This window comes from Micromys minutus, assembly GCF_963924665.1.
Source record: "Micromys minutus genome assembly, chromosome: 9".
Classification (NCBI taxonomy): domain Eukaryota; kingdom Metazoa; phylum Chordata; class Mammalia; order Rodentia; family Muridae; genus Micromys; species Micromys minutus.
In genome coordinates this window covers 53,867,206-53,884,270 of record NC_137978.1, presented here as the reverse complement: position 1 = coordinate 53,884,270, position 17,065 = coordinate 53,867,206, and the positions used below count along the sequence as shown (strand labels likewise).

The following is a 17,065-nucleotide window of genomic DNA, read 5'->3' as shown; positions in this document are numbered from 1 at the left end:
AACTCTCCATGTAGACTAGGCCTACCTCTGCGACCAGAGAGCTGGGATCGGAGGTTCTCTCTCTTTCTTTCTGTCTCTGGTTTCAAGGCCTCTCGGTCTCTGTATCAGATTCCTCTAGATCCCAGGCCTCTTGAGGGTACAGAGCAAAAGCTACTCAGCTTCTTTGCCTTAGCAGGAGGCATGTGTGAGACTGTCTACTCAGAGCCTGTGTGGAGTCTGTGAGGGTGTCCCCAGGTCCCCACTGAGATGACACTCAGCCTTGTTAAGCTGCCACCTCTCTCCCACCCCCGTGCCCAGCATGAAGACTGGGGCTATGTCTCATACTCACAGGACCCTAATGCCCACACAGCCCTGGCTGCTTCACAGAACTATGGTGTCCTAGCAACAGCTCCTCCAACACAGTCTCAGAGACTGAACCTGGAGGCACCGTGACTGGCCAAGGAACACTCCTCCTTTGAGGTCTGGAGATAGAGTCATGATCCTGGATCCTCTGGGTGACCTGAAGTCATCCCAGGGCCTTTGTAAGAGGGAGGCTAGAAATCAGAGAAGTTGCCACACCAACAACTTTGGAGGCAGGAGAAGGGGTCCTGAACCAAGGAATGTGAGCCGCTTCTAGAAGCAGACTCTCCCATAGCCCAGTGGTTCTCAACCTTCCTAACACTGTGACCCTTCAGGACAATTCCCCATGTTGTGGTGACCCCCCCCCCCCAGCCACGAAATTATTTCGGTTGCTGGCTTTGTAACTGTAAATCTGTTGCTGATATGAATCGTAATGTGAACACCTGCGTTTTCCAAACGTCCAAGGCGACCCCTGTGAAAGGAAGGGCTGTTTGACTCCCAAAAGGGGTCATGAGGAATGCAGCCTGCCATTTTGCGTCCTCAAGGAAGCTCACTTCAGACTCTTTTGACCTCCACAGCTCTAAGATAACAAGTTGGGTTGTTTTGGTAACATAATGGGCTTATGGTAGTCGGTCTTGACAACTGCAGGAGACTGGGGCATAGTCTGGAAGCGAAGTCACGATGGGTCTCATTTTGCAGACCGGGATGTGGAGCATCCGATCGGAGGAGACAGGGTGACTGGCCGCGGCGCACAGGCTCGGGACTTCTCCAGTGTTCTGTGTCCGGGTCGTTCTCACAGTTCTGGCCCAGGGTTCTGTGACTGGTTGGATTCTCCAGCCTTTCTTCACCTCCTTCCTCCCAATCTCCCACCATTCTTTAAGGAGTGCCCGGGGTTGGGATGCTGAAATACTGGGTGAGCCCTGGTATGTGTCACAGCTTCGTAGCTGCATAACAACGCCCCGAGTGTATCTGACTGGAGGCCAGGCTCAGTGCTAAGATTGTCACCTTGATTATCCCATCAGTCCTTATGACACAAATGTCCGTGGGTGGGGCTCTGTCACAATTACTTATTATGCATGTGGTAATCGGTTTAGGTCGGGCAGACCACCAGCCTGGTGTCATAGAGGGAGGAAGGCAGAGCTAGGGTCAAACCCAGGCAGCTTCCAGAACCTGTATTCTGTGTTGAGCACGGTGGTGCAATTTGTCATCTTAGGGCCCTGGAGGCAGAGATGGGGATTGCATGGCTGCTCTGCCCAGGGTGCGCTGGATTATGGGGTGACTTCCCAGCCAGCCTGGGCACTTCCACTTGTTTTGAATGTAAAGAAGAAGACCCCTCTCGACTTAAATTATTTGGTTTATTTATTTATTATTTTTGTATGCATAGGAGATGGCAGCTTTGTAGTCCATGTACGGAGTTCATCGGAGGATGGCATGGTTGGGGTTGATTCTTGCTTTATACCATGTGGGTCCCAGGAATTATACTCAGATCTTCAGGCTTGGCAGCAAGAACCTTTACTGAGTTCACAGTGGCCCCTGGGAATTGTTTTCCTTCCTTCCTTCCTTCCTTCCTTCCTTTTCCTTTTATCCTTCCTTCCCTTCCTCCCTCCTTCCCTCTCTCCCTTCTTCCCCCTTTCCTCTCCTTTTTGTTTCTTTCTGGAGACAAGTTCTAGTAGCCCAGTCCAGCCTCAAACTTATTCAGTTGCCAGGGATGACCTTGGACTTCTGATTCCTGTTCCCCACCTCCCTAGTGCTGGGATTACAGATGTGAGCCACCACACCTGGCTTATGTGCCACCCAGGGCTTTGTCTTGCTAGGCAAGGCTCTACCTGCTGAGCCACACCCCACCTCCATCCTGGAATCAACCTCCTCCTTTTCTGCTATGCCTTCACCCCCTCCTTTCAGTAACTCATGCATGTTTATTGAGGAAAAAAAAAAACATCTAAGACAGAAAATGACAGGCTGCGGCCAGCCTTTCATGTGTGCTGTGTGTGACCTCGTGGTCCCTGCTGGGTGCACACTGCACCGTGCAGCTTGGCTGTTGCAGAACAGTGGTTTTATTGCCCCTGCCACCTCATGGCTCACTAATTTTTTTTTCCCAACCTAATTACACACAGTGAACATTTTCCCGTGGGAACCTGTGTTCTTCAACAACTCCCCACACGGTTCTCTCACCGTCGGTGAGGGTGTGATGCCTGCCTGGGTCAGACTGTTGATGTCAGACCCTCCAGATGCTAGGGAGCTCCTGAAGCATGCCAGTAGCTGGGTTTGGGGTGCCATTTGTGTTTTCAGAGTCAGGCTATGGGAGACAGATCTCTGGTGTCCCTAACACTCAGTTCCCATTGAGGACCATTATGGCACCCCCTGCTCCCCTGACATCCCTGTGTGGTCCCCCAGCATGTCATTCATCGCGCATGTGGACTTGTGTCCAGGTGTAGGAGGCACAGGACAGACTGTGCCCTGGAGGCCATCTCTATGTGAGGGACTTTGGTCAGAACATGGAGAGGTGAACACATGGTTAGAAGGGCTACTGTACCTGGAGAGGCAGAGGAAGGCCTGAGGTGAGGTGCTACAGGCCAGAGCCTCGTCACCTGCCTATTTCTTCATCTGCTTTGCAGCAGGGCCCTCAGAGGGAGGACTCATAGCCTGTCCCACAGATGTGCAAACTGGGGCATAAAGCTATGCTGTGTGCTTTACGGTGCTTTCTTCCTTAATCCTCCCATAAAGAAGAGATGCTTTGCTTGGTTCTGCATTTAGTGACTGTCCCTGAGCTCTGGGCCAGATGGCAGAGGCAGGATTTGTCTTCAGGCTGTTGGAACTGGTGTGTGCTGCCTCACCTCTGACCTGCGTGTCATTGGAGTTAGTAGAAGCCCCTCCCCAGGGCAGGGGCTCTGGGGCTGGGAGCTAGGAGCTCCTTAGTGATTTGGAATCTCTGGGCCTGACAGAGTCTCATTGTATGGCTCAGTCTGGCCTTGAACTCATGAGTCTCCCAGGTATGGGAACTGCAGGCCTGAGTCTGTATGTTTAGTTTTACTTGGGCTGCACTGTGCTGTGCTGGTCTGTGTGGCTTCATGAATGCCACATAAACATTCTATTAACTGTGTTATACCCCTGGCATAAAGTTCAGATGGTCTTTAAGGTCTCTTCAGCTTTGCTGGGTGGCCAAGGAAGCTATCTGTAACCCTAACGCCCAAGGGACAGAGGTGGAAGGATCTTTCCATTGCATTTATCTGTTCGTGTGTACGTACGTGCATGCCCTTAGAAATAATAATAGCAACCCCATCAAGCTGGAGATGCGCCGAGGGGAACATACACATCAGCTTCCATCTTTGTTCCTCCCGGAATTCCCTGCCCCCAGTCTCCGCCTCCTGCCTCCTCTTCCACTTCTAGACCTTTCTCTGCCTATCTCTCTTCTGTCCAATCATGTATCGCCTTAACATAAACCTACAATGGTATGTGGAGGTTAGAGGACCACTTTTATAGGTAATTCTCTCTTTCCACCATGCGAGTGAGTTCAGAGATGGAACTCAGATGGTCAGCCTTGGTGGCTGAGCCATCTAACCTGCCCCAAGGCAGACGGATCTTGAGGATGGAGCCAGCTGGGGCCATGTAGTAAGTTCCAGGCCAACCTGGACCACACAGTGAGAAACTATCTTAAAAAAAGAAAAGAAAAAAAAAAAAAAAAAAAAAAAAGAGCCATGAGGTGGTGGTTCATGCCTTTAATCCAGGCACTTGAGATGCAGAGGCAGTCAGATCTCTGTGTGTTTGAGGTCAGCCTGGCCTCCAAAGTGGGTTCCAGGACATCCAGGGCTACACAGAAAACAAAAAATAAAACAAAACCAAAAACCAACCCCGTCTCAAAAAAAAAAAAAAAAAAAAAAAAAAAAACCAAAATAAAACAAAAGAAAAAAAACAACAAAAATATCCCTTCAATTCGTGTTACTCTGTGGCTTAGAGGCTAGCCTGGTCTATGTGAAGGAAGGAAGGGTAGGTACAGAGGCATGCTGGGAGACATGAAGCACGCTAGGAGGTCTGAGGCATCCTGGGAAGCCTGTGTGAACTTTTCTGATTGGTAGTTCCCTCACCTGCCTCTTTCTCACCCTATCCTCAGCATAAATGGCTTTGGCCCAGCAAGTGCAGGCCAGGTCACGTGAACTGTCTGTAGTCAGGCCTTGTCTCCTGTGTAAGGCCTGAGGCCTCAGGAGTGCGGAAGTACATGAGTTGAGGAAATGAGCCTCTCATGGGTGTTTATGGGGGTTATTTATTACCTGGAGTCTTGGAGGAAGCTCAAGAGTGCTTGCTCACAGGGAGACCAGTCCATTCCAGTTTGGCAGTGTCAGGGCCCTGGGTAGGTTTCCAGGGGCAGCAATTGGGAGGGGCTGTCCCCAGTGGGCACAGGCTAGGCAGGAGGGAGGAGATGCCTTGGGCTCATTTCCTGCCGTGTTTTCCTTGTGCACTAACCCTGAGCCCGAACCTCTGTAGTGTGTTGCCTCATTGGGAGAGCCCTTGTCCCTCTGGCTGGCCCGGATACTGGGCTTTAAGACCCTCATCCTAGCTGCCTGGAAGTCAGTCTTCTGCTAGCAGCCTTTAGATGATGATAGACCTCTTGGCTCTGCCTGTACCATATCTGCTCAGACACTGCCATGTTCCTGCCTTGATGATAATGGACTGAACCTCTGAACCTGTGAGCCAGCCCCGATTAAATGTTGTCCTTATGAGACTCGCTTTGGTCATGGTGTCTGTTCACAGCAGTAAAACCCTAACTAAGACAGATGGGTGAGGGGTGTCTTATAAACAGCAGAGATCATCTCTCACAACTCTGGATCCTGGGCACTGTGTTCCTACTGTGGGACTGTAGGTGTGAGGCAGGCAGGACAGAGCAGGTCATTGCTGTGAGAGAGGAGGAGGGGGCACATGAGGTCTTTGGGCTCTGTGGGATAGAGGCATGTTGGGTGGCCTTCTGCTCCCCTGGAACTGTCTGGACTGCGTGAACACCTCTTTGAGACTGAGCACTCTGGCTTCCTTCCCATCCTTTCTTCTCTGCACTGGTGGAGTTGGTCCAAGCAAGTGTTGGCCAGGTGGTGTTCCTGTAGTTAGGCTTTTTTCAGGGCAAGCTGTGAGGTTTCAGGGTGCACAAGTATGCCTGAAGCTAAGATGGAGGCAGTGGGAGACTGAGAGTCTGCTGGGGGCCATTTTCTCACCTACAGATGGTTGTCATCTTCTTGTGAGCTCTCATGATGGGAGGGCAAAGAGGTTGTGGGTGGCTTTTGAATTTTCAAATCTGTCCCCAATGACCTGCCTTTTCCAACAAGGTCAAACCTCCTAATTCTTGCCTGATAGTTCATCAGCTGGGGACTAAGCATGCAAAAATATGAACCTGTGAGGGCCATTCCGACTCAAGCCACCACAGCAGGTAGGGTAGGTTATGGCCATGTGACGTAGCGGGTCTGGGGTGTAGGTAAAGGTTTAGATGCAAGATTCAGCTTTACTTTTTAAAAATTTATTTATTTGCATGTGTGTGTGCTCGAGTGTGTGTGTCTGAAGGATAACACAAGAAGGTTGGATCTTTCCTTTTGTTATGAAATTCAACATGGCAGCAGTGGGGGTAAGGAGGTACCTGGCGGGTTCACACCAAGATGTCCCACTGAGAACTCACACCATGCAACAGACCTGACATAGGGAAAGTTTATTGTGGGGAAAGAGAGGGGGCAGCGACTTGCAAAAGGGGAAGAGGCAGAGAAAAGGGGGACAGAGTAGGACAGAGAGAGGCCATCTGGGAACATGTGGGGAGAGAGAGACAGAGAGATAGAGACACAGAGAGAGACAGAGACAGAGAGGAAGAGAGAAAGACAGAGACAGAGAGGAAGAGAGAAACAGAGAGAACAGAGAGACACACACAGAGAGACAGAGAGGGAGAAAGAGACAGAGAGAGACAGAGAAACAGAGAGAGAGAGACAGAGGCAGAAAGACAGAGGGAGAGAAACAGAGAGAACAGAGAGACAGACAGAGAGGGAGAGAGTGACAAGAGACAGAGAGGGACACACACACACACACACACACAGAAATTGGGGGTGGGGTAGCAAGAAGTCCTCTCTCATAGGATGCCAGGCCACCCACACTTGGTGGAGAAGGACGCAGTAATGGCGGCAGGGGACGTTGCTAGGTCACTGTTGGGAGGAGTCTAGAGGAACTGTCTGTAAGCCAACACCTTCCAGTCTGTGGGTCCTGAGATTCAAACCCAAGCCCTTAGACTTGGCAGCAAGCATCTTTATTCACTGAGCCTGCCCCCAACCTCAGCTTAAGAATAGTGGGAGAATACCGTCCTCACCACAGGCAGACTTCTGTCTCACCGCCCTCCAGTTAGCCCAGTGAGAAACTGGGAAAGAACCCCTTAAACTTTTCCCAAATCGTGACCTATTTTTAACCTAAGAAACTTATATTCAACCTCGGATACGTGGGATATATAAAATAAGTATACACGCCACGCATTCAGTAATCGATTGTTAAAACACATTTTGTAAAGACAAAGACAAATTTGCATACTGACCAGTTGACTGTGCTTAACTGTTCATGAAGGTTTAAATCTCTGTTAAATGTCGCATACAGCAGCACACAGGTCTGAGTATATTCCCAGGTCAGCCTTTTTGATTTTACACTCACTGGTGCCGAGAACGCTCCTCTGTCTCACAAAGAAATCCAGTACAAGACACAGCAGAAGGACTTTTAAAGCCTTTCAGGGGCTGTGGAAAGATCACCCCAGGTCAAAATCCTCTTCGTGATTTTATTCAAATGAAATTCAACTCAGTGATTTTTTTTTTCTTTTTCCTTTCTTTTATTGGATTTAAAAATATTTACATTTCAAATGTTATTCCCTTTCCAGGTTTCCCCTCCGGAATCCCCTATCCCACTCGCCCTCCCCCTGCTTCTGTGAGGATGCTCCCACACACACCCATCCACTCTCTTCCGTCTCTTGACCCTGACATTCCCCTACACTGAGGCATTGAGCCTTCACAGGAGCCTCTCCTCCCATTGATGCTCAACTAGGCATCCTCTGACACATATGCATCTAGAGCCGTGGGTTCCTCCATGTGTGCTCTTTGGTTGGTTTGTTTAGTCCTTGGGTGCTGGTGGGGGTCTAGTTGGTTGATATTGTTCTTCCTATGGGATTGCAAACTCCTTCATCTCCTTCAGTTTTTTCTCTAACTTCTCTATTGGGGACCAGGTTCTCAGTCCAATGGTTGGCTGTGAGTATTTACCTCTGTATTTCTCTGGCTCTGGCAGAGCCTCTCAGAAGACAGCTATATCAGGCGCCTGTCATCATGCACTTTTTGGCATCCGCAATATTGTCTGGGTTTGGTGACTGTATATGGGATAGATCTCCAGGTGGGACAGTCTCTAGATGGCCTTTCCTTCAGTCTCTGCTCCACACTTTGTCTCTGTATTTCCTCCTGTGAGTATTTTGTTGCCCTTTCTAAGAAGGACTGAAGCATCCACACTTTGGTCTTTCTTCTTCTTGAGCTTTATGTGGTCTGTGGATTGTATCTTGGTTATTCCAAGATTTTGGGCTAATATCCACTAGCAGTGAGTGCATACCATGTGTGTTCTTCTGTGACTGGGTTACCTCACTCAGTTCTATTTTCTAGTTCTATCCATGTGCCCAAGAATCTAATGAAATCATTGTGGGTTTTTTTGCAGTTTTTTTAAAAAAGAATTATCTATTTATTTTATGCATATGAACACACCTAAGACACACCAGAAGATGGCATCAGATCCCATTATATGGTTGTGAGCTACCATGTGGTTGCTGGGAATTGAACTTAGGACCCCTGGAAGAGCAGTCAGTGCTCTTCACCACTGAGTCATTTCTCCAGCCCAAGCCATTGTTTTTAATAACTGAGTATTACACCACTGTGTAAATGTACCACATTTTCTGTATCCATTCTTCTGCTGAAGGACATCTGAATTCTTTCCAGCTCTTGGCTATTATGAATAAAGCTGCTATGAACACGGTAAAGCATGTGTCCTTGTTATATGTTGGAGCATCTTTTGTGTATATGACCAGGAGAGGTATAGCTGGGTCCTCAGTAGTACTATGTCCAATTTTCTGAGGAACCTCCAGACTGATTTCCAAGGTGGTTGTACCAGCATGCAATCCCACCAACAATGAAGGAGTGTTTCTCTTTCTCCACATCCTCGCCAGCATCTGCTGTCACCTGAGTTTTTTATCTTAACCATTTTGACTGGTGTGAGATGGAATCTCAGGGTTGTTTTGATTTGCATTTCTCTGATGACTAAAGATGTTGAGCATTTCTTTAGGTTCTTCTTTGCTATTCAATATTCCTCAGTTGAGAATTCTTTTTTTTTAGCTCTGTACCCCATTTGTTAATAGGGTTATTTGATTCTCTGGAGTTCTTCGCATATATTGTATATTAGCCCCCTATTGAATGTAGGATTGGCAAAAATCTTTTTCCAGTCTGTTGTTTGCCTTTTTGTCCGTTTGACAGTGTCCTTTGCCTTACAGCAGCTTTGCAATTTTATGAGGTCCCATTTGTCTATACTTGGTCTTAGTGCATAAACAAGCCATACATTCTGTTCAGGAAAATTTCCCCAGTGCCCATATATCCAAGGGTCTTTCCTACTTTCTCTTCTACTAGTTTCAATGTATATGGTTTTATGTGGAGGTCTTTGATCCACTTGGACTTGAGCTTGTACAGGGCGATAAGAAAGGATCAATTTGTATCAACCTCCAGTTGAACCAGTACCATTTGTTGAAGGTGCCTTCTTTTTTCCACTGGATGGTTTTAGCTCCTTTGTCAAAGATCAAGTGACCATAGGTGTGTGGGTTCATTTCTGGGTCTTCAATTCTATTCCATTGATCTACCTGCCTGTCTCTGTACCATTACCATGCAGTTTTTTATCACTATTACTCTGTAATTCAGCTTGAGGTCAGGGATGGCAATTTCTCCAGAAGTTCTTTTATTGTTCAGAATAGTTTTTCACTATCCTGGGTTTTTTGTTATTTCTAATGAATTTTCAAATTGCTCTTTCTAACTCTATGAAGAATTGAGTTGGAATTTTGATGGGGATTGCACTGAATCTGTAGATTGCTTTCGGCAAGATGGTCATTTTCACAATGTATTCCTACCAATCTACGAGTATGGGAGATCTATACATCTTCTGAGGTCTTCTTCAATTTCTTTCTTCAGAGACTTGAAGTTCTTGTCATACAGCTCTTTCATTTGCTTGGATTGGGTCACCCCAAGGTATTTTATATCATCTGTGACTATTGTGAAGGGTGTTGTTTCCCTAATTTCTTTCTCAGCCTGTTAATCCCTCAACTCATCGATTTAAAAATTATACATTCGAACATAATCCAATCCCAAAGACAGAATGATTTGAGACTTACATGCCCATGCCACAGACTAAAAGAGTGTTAGAGAAAACGAAGTCTTTATGCTTTCCATAATGAAACAGTATTTCTGTGAGATGGAGGGGGGTGCACGGTAAAAACGTTGCAATGTGTAACACCACTACCCCTGAATCAGAGCCAAGCTTACTTCCTTTTTGAAAGCTGGACAGCCGAGGCCCTAACCACTAGGCCATCCTCCAGTCTGGTGAGGAGGCTGAAGTTTCACTGAGCCATCTCTCCGCAGGACACCCACTGTGGTCAGCAATGGGGATGCAGTGGGCACGGCACTCTCTGGGGTCAGGCGCTCCAGCTGGAAGCGGAAGAGCTCACGTCGTAGTAAGTTGTACCTCCCCCCAGCCCATCCCTCGCCCAGGGAGAAGCAAAATGGTCTCTTAGCCCCCAGGCCAAGAGCTGGCATTGGTGCTTGAGAGCCCACGGAAGGGTTGCCACACGCTTGGTGGCTGTCTGTGATGGAGTACCTACCCAATCACTGCTCACCGGAGCCTTGGATTCTTAATCCTCCCGTCCACCTGCTCTCAGAGGCTCTGCCAAGAGGCTGGTCCGAGTTAGCTCCCTGGTGCCTGGGACAGGCGTTCTGAGAGGAGAACCTACCTTACAGAGGAACAGCTTCTGTGAGAGCCGAGTCCAGGGGATGCTTGGGGAGGGGGGTTCCCCATATGGCTTAGAGTAGTGCATTTAGGGGTGAGGCAGCCCGCCAGCTCTCGAGCTCCCCCGAGTGCCTCTGCCACCTTGATGTGACATTCTGGGCTCATCTCTTCAGGGGGTGGGTGAGAGAAAGACAGAGGAGAAGAGGAGGGAAGGGTGAGGACCGTTACCACCATGCAGGAGAGGAAGGGTCAGAGTCCTGATGCTTCAGAGGGAGGTCAGTCTGGACCCACTGAAGTGTGGGATGGACGAAAGGAAGAAGAGGGTATGAGGGAAAAGCCTGGCCAGGCTCTGGATGCTGTATGACGCAGGAAGACATCCCTAAGAGGTTAGGGTCTTTCTAGGAGGCCCAGGGCTCAGGTCAGGCTAGAGTCTTGTCATCATTAGGGTTTAACTGCTGTGAACAGACACCGTGACCAAGGCAACTCTTATAAGGACAACGTTTAATTGGGGAGGGATTACAGGGTCAGAGGTTCAATCCATTAGCATCAAGGCAGGAACATGGTAGCATACAGGCAGGCACGGTGTAGGCAAAGCTGAGAGTTCTACATCTTCATCTGAAGGCTGCTGGTGGAAGACTGACTTCCAGGCAGCTAGGGTGAGGGTCTTAAAGCCCATGCCCACAGTGACACACCCACTGCAACAAGGCCACACCCACTCCAACAAGCCACACCCACTCCAACAAACCACACCCACTCCAACAAGCCACACCCACTCCAACAAGCCACACCTACTCCAACAAGCCACACCCACTCCAACAAGGCCACACCTTCTAATAGTGCTACTCCCTGGGCTGAGCACTTGCAGACCATCACAGCTCCCTAACACCCATTCTGCCCATCCTGGGGCTTGGCTTCAGTGTATGGCTTCCCTCTGGGTGCTGTGGTCAAGATGGAGGGAAGCAGAGGAAAGCAGTGAATTGTATCTGTAGTGATGAAGGTCAGGACACATGGGTGTCTGCCAGCTGGTTGGGCCTCCATGGCTGCCACCATATGCACCTTAGGAGACCTTTCTCTCCTGTTACAGTTGACAGGTTCACCTTCCCTGCCCTGGAGGAAGATGTGATTTATGACGACGTTCCCTGTGAGAGCCCAGACGCCCATCAGCCCGGTATGGCCTTTTGTGGCTCCTTTCCTGGGCTTTCTCTAGGTAGGGGAGGGGGAGCCATGCTTGGCGGAGGGGGTCTCTTCTTCTCCTTCTGTTCCCAGTATTCCCTGTCCCCTCCCCCCACCTTTCACACCCTGCAGACATACAAGCAGAAACTCACCATAATCCCAGGTCTGGGCAAACTGGTCAGGGCAGGGTGACATTAACCCTTGAGTTCCTGAAGAAGGTCATCTCATCCTTTCCACACCATGACTGACTCGAGGGAAAAGGAGAGCTGTGGACACCTCAGAGCAGTGGTGGAAGGTGACAGGTTGTTAGACCTGCAGGGTCACCCAGAGAGGCTGTGCTCTGAGTTGAAGATGGAAGAGAGACAGGTAGCAGGGATCGAGACACAGTAAGCCAGGCTGTTCTATACACGTATGCATGTACGTGTACACGTGTGCACACACACACATGCACGAAGCATTATACACAGCATGTATAATACTGAGGGAGGATTCGAACTCAAGACCTAGCACTCTACACTTGAGCTGTCTTTCTGACCCTCTGTGCTTTGAAACAGGGTCTTGTCATGTAGTCAAGGATGGCCTTGAACTCATTACTTTCTCTTATTGGCCCCTGAAGTCATCTGGGGTCACAGGTACACCCATTTCTCCAGGCCGAGTCTTCACATGTTGCTGTGTAATCTGTGGTTGGGGGGGATTATGTCCTAATTTTACAGATGGGGAGTCTCATCGGTAGAGGCCAGAATATTCCTACCTGAATAAGTCAAGCCTCTGATGACCTGGCCCTGGGCTTTGCTGTCCTCAGGTGGCACAATGGGCCTTCCTCTGGGCTTCCTCAGGATCTGGGCTCTGTCTCCTTGGGCAGTAGCTGCCAGCATATCCGATGTAGAAACATGGAAGCCAGCCCCTCCTTCAAGGTCACAGCCAATGTGGCTGCTCTGTCCCTGTTAGTCACTAATATCTCAGCTTAAAAATAACCTCTCCACGACAGGACATAAAGTGCTTGCTAACAGGCAGGAGGATTGAAGTTTGATTTTTCCAGAATCCACATAAAAATGCTGGGCATGGTATAATCCACCCGTGAGCATGGTGGAACTGGCAAGCCTCAGGTCCTCACGAGAGCTCCACATTCAAAAAGCAAGCTTGACAGTTCCTGAGGCATAGCCCCTCCCCGCCCCCACAACAAGTGCCCAGTTGGGTTCTGCCCGTCTAGAGAGAGGACACTCAACTTACTGTCCCCATTTCTCATTCTAAAGCTTTTCCTGCTGTCTTTGAATGCCAGGGTTCCTTCCGGACTCTAGACCAGGTGCGCCCCCTCCTGGACGCTTGCAGACCGCATGGACCGCATGGACCACGCGAGAGGGATGCAGCGTTAAGGAAGTCCCGCCCCTTCCTGTGTCTTCTCATTGATGCATTAGAAATGTCCACTAACTCGGGAGCGTGCTAGGGCTCCAGTTGGACTTGACTCTGACGTTTCCTCTCTCTCCCGCAAAAAAAAAAAAAAAAAAAAAAAAATGCCAAAGGGTCTGAGAATGAACACTTTGTTCTCAGAGGGACGTGTTAAAGGGGAATTAAGGAGTCCCCCATGTCGGGCGGTTTTCTTTTGTGTTCCTGTTTTTTTCAGGCCCTTCGTATGTAGAGGGGTGAGATACTTATTGGGCAGTCTCTGAGGTAGTGGAACTGAGTCTGGGGCCAGACCAGTACGTCTGTTCCCCCCTTTCTTATGCCTTCCTTACCTATTGGGGTTTCAGAGGCTGGGTCTCTGACTCACCAGATTGCTCCTGTCTGGCAGGGTCAGAGCGAGGCCTACTTTACGAGGATGTGCATCGTTCTGGAGCGCCCCGTGAGGCTGAGGACCTAGGCTGGAGCTCCAGCGAGTTCGAGAGTTACAGCGAGGACTCTGGGGAGGAGACCAAACCAGAGGCAGAGCCCACTAAGCACCGAGGGTCCTTCCAGCCCAAGGTGAGGAGCATGGGGGGACATTTCTCAAAAGTCTGGGCACCCAGACTCTTTCAGAAAGGAATGTGGGTGGTGAGAGCCAGGCATTAGACCCCTATCTGAGGACCACCAGTTTCCAATAATATGTAGTGAGCGATCATTGGGTCATTCTGAGTCAGGAAGCAACCTTGGATCTGCTGTTTGACCATGGAAGTCCTGGACTGGAGACAGATGCTCACCCTGCCTCCTGAATTTCTAGGCACAGTAGGTCAGTTGCTCATGGCATTTATGAGCTCAGGCTGGTTTTCAGAATTCTCCTCCACCCAGTGGTCCACAAAGCCCAGCCAAATGGGTATAGCAGATCGTTGGTCTATTCAGCTTGGCTTTCCTGCCCTACCAGGTACAGCCTCAGACCCATCCACAACCATTTGCCATGGGGAGTGGACAGGTGATGGTGGTGTGTGATGGTGGTGCTGCTCTGGCCAGGCGTGGGCTTTCTGGCTGTCTCTGTCTCATGCAGCCTTTCTCCTTGTCTGTTTCACAAGGAGCCACTGGGCAGGGGATCCCGTTCTCCTGTTCTGTTCCATGCAGAGACTGAGATTCTGCAGGCAAAGCTTACGGGTCCTGCCTGACCAGAGGTGACTGTCTGGCTCCCTTTAGGCATAGGACATGGGGCACAGGTTGGCTGGGATTAGCGGCTAGTTCCAGCAGTGTCCACAGACTTCCTGGGAAGGCTCAACAGTATTCTTGCCTGTTCCTAGGCTTCAGGAGCCCCCTGGGAGAAGTATGCTGCTAGCTAGCATAGTTCAGAAAGCCTTTACTCAGCCTCATGGTGAGCAAGCCCAACTGTCTGTACCCAAGACTTCTCAGGACAGACCACAGGAAGGGCCTTAATGCTCACCAACCATAAAGCAGAGTCTTAAGACCCAGTTGAGTATCGTCTTTGGTCACGGGTGGGATACTGTGAGACCAGGAAGACCTGCCCAGGCTTGGTGGACCTTTATGGTCTAGGAGGAGATACTGGGTATGGATGGCATCGTTTAAGACTGACAACAAGGACTACGGATGTGGCTCAGTTGGTAGAGTGCTTACCCAGAGTGCGTGAGGCTCTGACCCCCAGCACCTTGTAAACCGAGTCTGGCGGTGTGTATCTGTAATGTCAGCGCTCAGTGAGAGCAAGAGGGTCAGAAGTTCAAGATTGCTATCTGCTGCTTAGAAGTTTGAGGCCAGCCTGGGCTACATGAGACATGATACCCTTATCTTTATTAGAGAGAGAGACAGAGACAGAGAGACACAGAGAGAGATAGACAGAGACAGAGAGACAGAGATATGCCTTTTTGTTTCTATGAGTGGGTCCTTCCCAGAAGTATGCCTGAGACATGTTGGAGACCAATAAAACATTGGTCAGGTTAGGTCAGAGTTGGGGCAGGACTCTTGAAGTCCTCTAAGAAGATTCTCTGGCCAGGCAGCCTCAGCAGGTCTGCGATTGTTTCCTATCTTCAGAGGGGAGTGTCATATACTCCCTTAGAGGAGAGGTTTTGTACCACAGGCTCTCCAGCTCCCTGAGTCATTTCTCCATAGACCAGGGCATGCCAGACTCTATTGCTCCGGATGGTGACAAGGAGACTCAGTGCCTTAGGCATGCTGTGGTCCTTCCTCATCAGCCAGGGCCCCATCACCCAGGGTGGCTCCCACCTCCTCCCCCTTCCCTCTTCTTTTTCTTTCTTTCTTTTCCTTTTTTTTTCAAGACAGGATTTCTCTATGTAGACCAGCCTGGCCTTAAACTCAGAGATCCACCTGCCTCTGCCTCCCTAAGGCAGGGATTAAAGGCGTGGGCACCACTATGTCTGGCTCCCTCCTACCTTCTTGCTAGAGACCTGAGAGGGACCTGCAGGGACCTTCAGAGGTGGAGATGGCAGACTTGTGCTACCCCACAGCAGGCTTTACTTAGCCGTAGAGAACTGGTTGCCTTCACAGACGCCAGGGACCCTGAATCAAGAGTTCGCCTTTTAACTCTCTGACTTCAGGGGTTGCAACTGGTGCACACAGTTTTGGGGAGTGCTGGAGTGGGCGTCTCCTCCTAGATTTCTGGCCTGTTGGGAACTTGTGCCCCTTAAGAAACTCACCTTGGGGCAGGGGCTGGGCGGGGCTTCACACTCTTCCTCATCGATGTCCCACAGTGCAGTTCCAGGGATTTTTTTTTTTTTTTTTTTTACAGTAGGGCCCTTTCTCTATCCATCTGCTAAGGCCGCTGTGCTCCCTAATGGCTGGTTCCCAGGCAGATGGGAGGGTGTGTGTGGCTTTTCCTCCCTGCCCTCTCTGCCCAAGGATGCTGCTAAGCGCTGCCTGTTAGACTTTCCCCTTCATAGCTGCTGGGGTCCTGGCATTGCAGCCACTGCGTGTTTCGGGGTCACTGCTGCTTGTGTATATGTGCTACGTGAGCCACGTGTGCTGCAGGGCTCTGGGTGGCAGGCTTCTGGGGACGTATTTTATCCTGTTCCTGGAGTCTTACTAGAACCCTAGCTCCAAGCTATCCAGTAGAATCCCTACCTCAAGATGCCCGGGCCATCAACTCTAAGCCCCCCATAAATTCGATCAAAGGGTCTCTAAAGGGAACCGTCTCAGGTGTGAGCACCTGCCTTGAGCTTTCTTTGGTCCCCAAGTGTCTGTTTTATTGGCCACCATGGTCAACAGATGTTTGCTGGGTGTGAAGTGGACTGCAGTGAGACCCTCTCTTTCTCTCTGCCCGTGACCTCTTTCTAAGCAAGCACTGTGACCCAGCTAGGGCCGTCCGGGAAGGGTGGGCTTTTTACTGAAACACCCACGCTGGCCTCAAGTCCTGTTCTGCTCAGCTCAGATGGTGACCTTGGCTCTAATGCTCTTTTGACCCTTAGAGAGGTAAGGAGTCAGAAGGCCAAGGGACCCGATGGCTTCGCTCTGTAGCTGAGTGGGGCTCAGGGTAGAGCCCATTCTGCCCGGTGTGCTGGGCATGAGCGGGCAGTGATTGCCAACAAGGACAATTTCATTTCTACGGGTGAAGCTCAGTGGGGTTAGGTGACATGGCCATACAACAGAGCCTGTGAATGGCAGGGCCCAGACTCGGCTTTCTGTCTGGGTAAGAAGACCTCATCCCTCTGTCGGCCATCCTGCCACCTCCATCCATTGATCCATCCAAACATTTAATAAACACAGAGGCTGTATTAACAGACACCATATTATGGCTCCCAGACTTAATCATTACTAAGCTCTGGGCTCTCCACGTGGCACCCGGAGGTACATGTGTATCTCAGCCATGCACAAAGCTAGATGTCCAGACTTCTCATACTTCCTTTCCCAGTGAGGACATCTGAAACCTCAGAGAGGTCCAGAGACTTCCTTGGCTTGTATGGGAATCTGAGACTTGTGTGTCGCCTGCAGAGACCCTGCTCCATCTTTCTGTTGGTTTGTCTGCCCAGAAGTGGATCATGTCTTCGGCATCCACGTGCTTCATCAGAATCCCCTGTGGCTCCCACAGGCCATGGATTTTAAATGTCTGCTTTTCTGTCTAGTCATTCTCCAGACGGCGTGTAAACCAGTCACCCCACCGTTCATGCTTCCGGGCCGT

At 49.9% G+C, this 17,065-nt stretch overlaps 1 protein-coding gene across 4 annotated transcripts in view; it reads left to right on the top strand.

The window, feature by feature from the left end:
* Positions 1–17,065, top strand: part of ARHGEF10L (Rho guanine nucleotide exchange factor 10 like) — a gene marked incomplete at its 5' end in the record, with an annotated part of 133,179 nt that overhangs the window by 46,626 nt on the left and 69,488 nt on the right. For all 4 annotated transcript variants that reach the window (XM_080921207.1, XM_080921206.1, XM_080921205.1 and 1 more), the window contains 3 exons: positions 9,990–10,081; positions 11,438–11,521; positions 13,316–13,485. In XM_080921207.1, the coding sequence (XP_080777333.1) occupies positions 9,990–10,081; positions 11,438–11,521; positions 13,316–13,485 (346 nt within the window). The remainder of the gene's footprint in view (positions 1–9,989; positions 10,082–11,437; positions 11,522–13,315; positions 13,486–17,065) is intronic.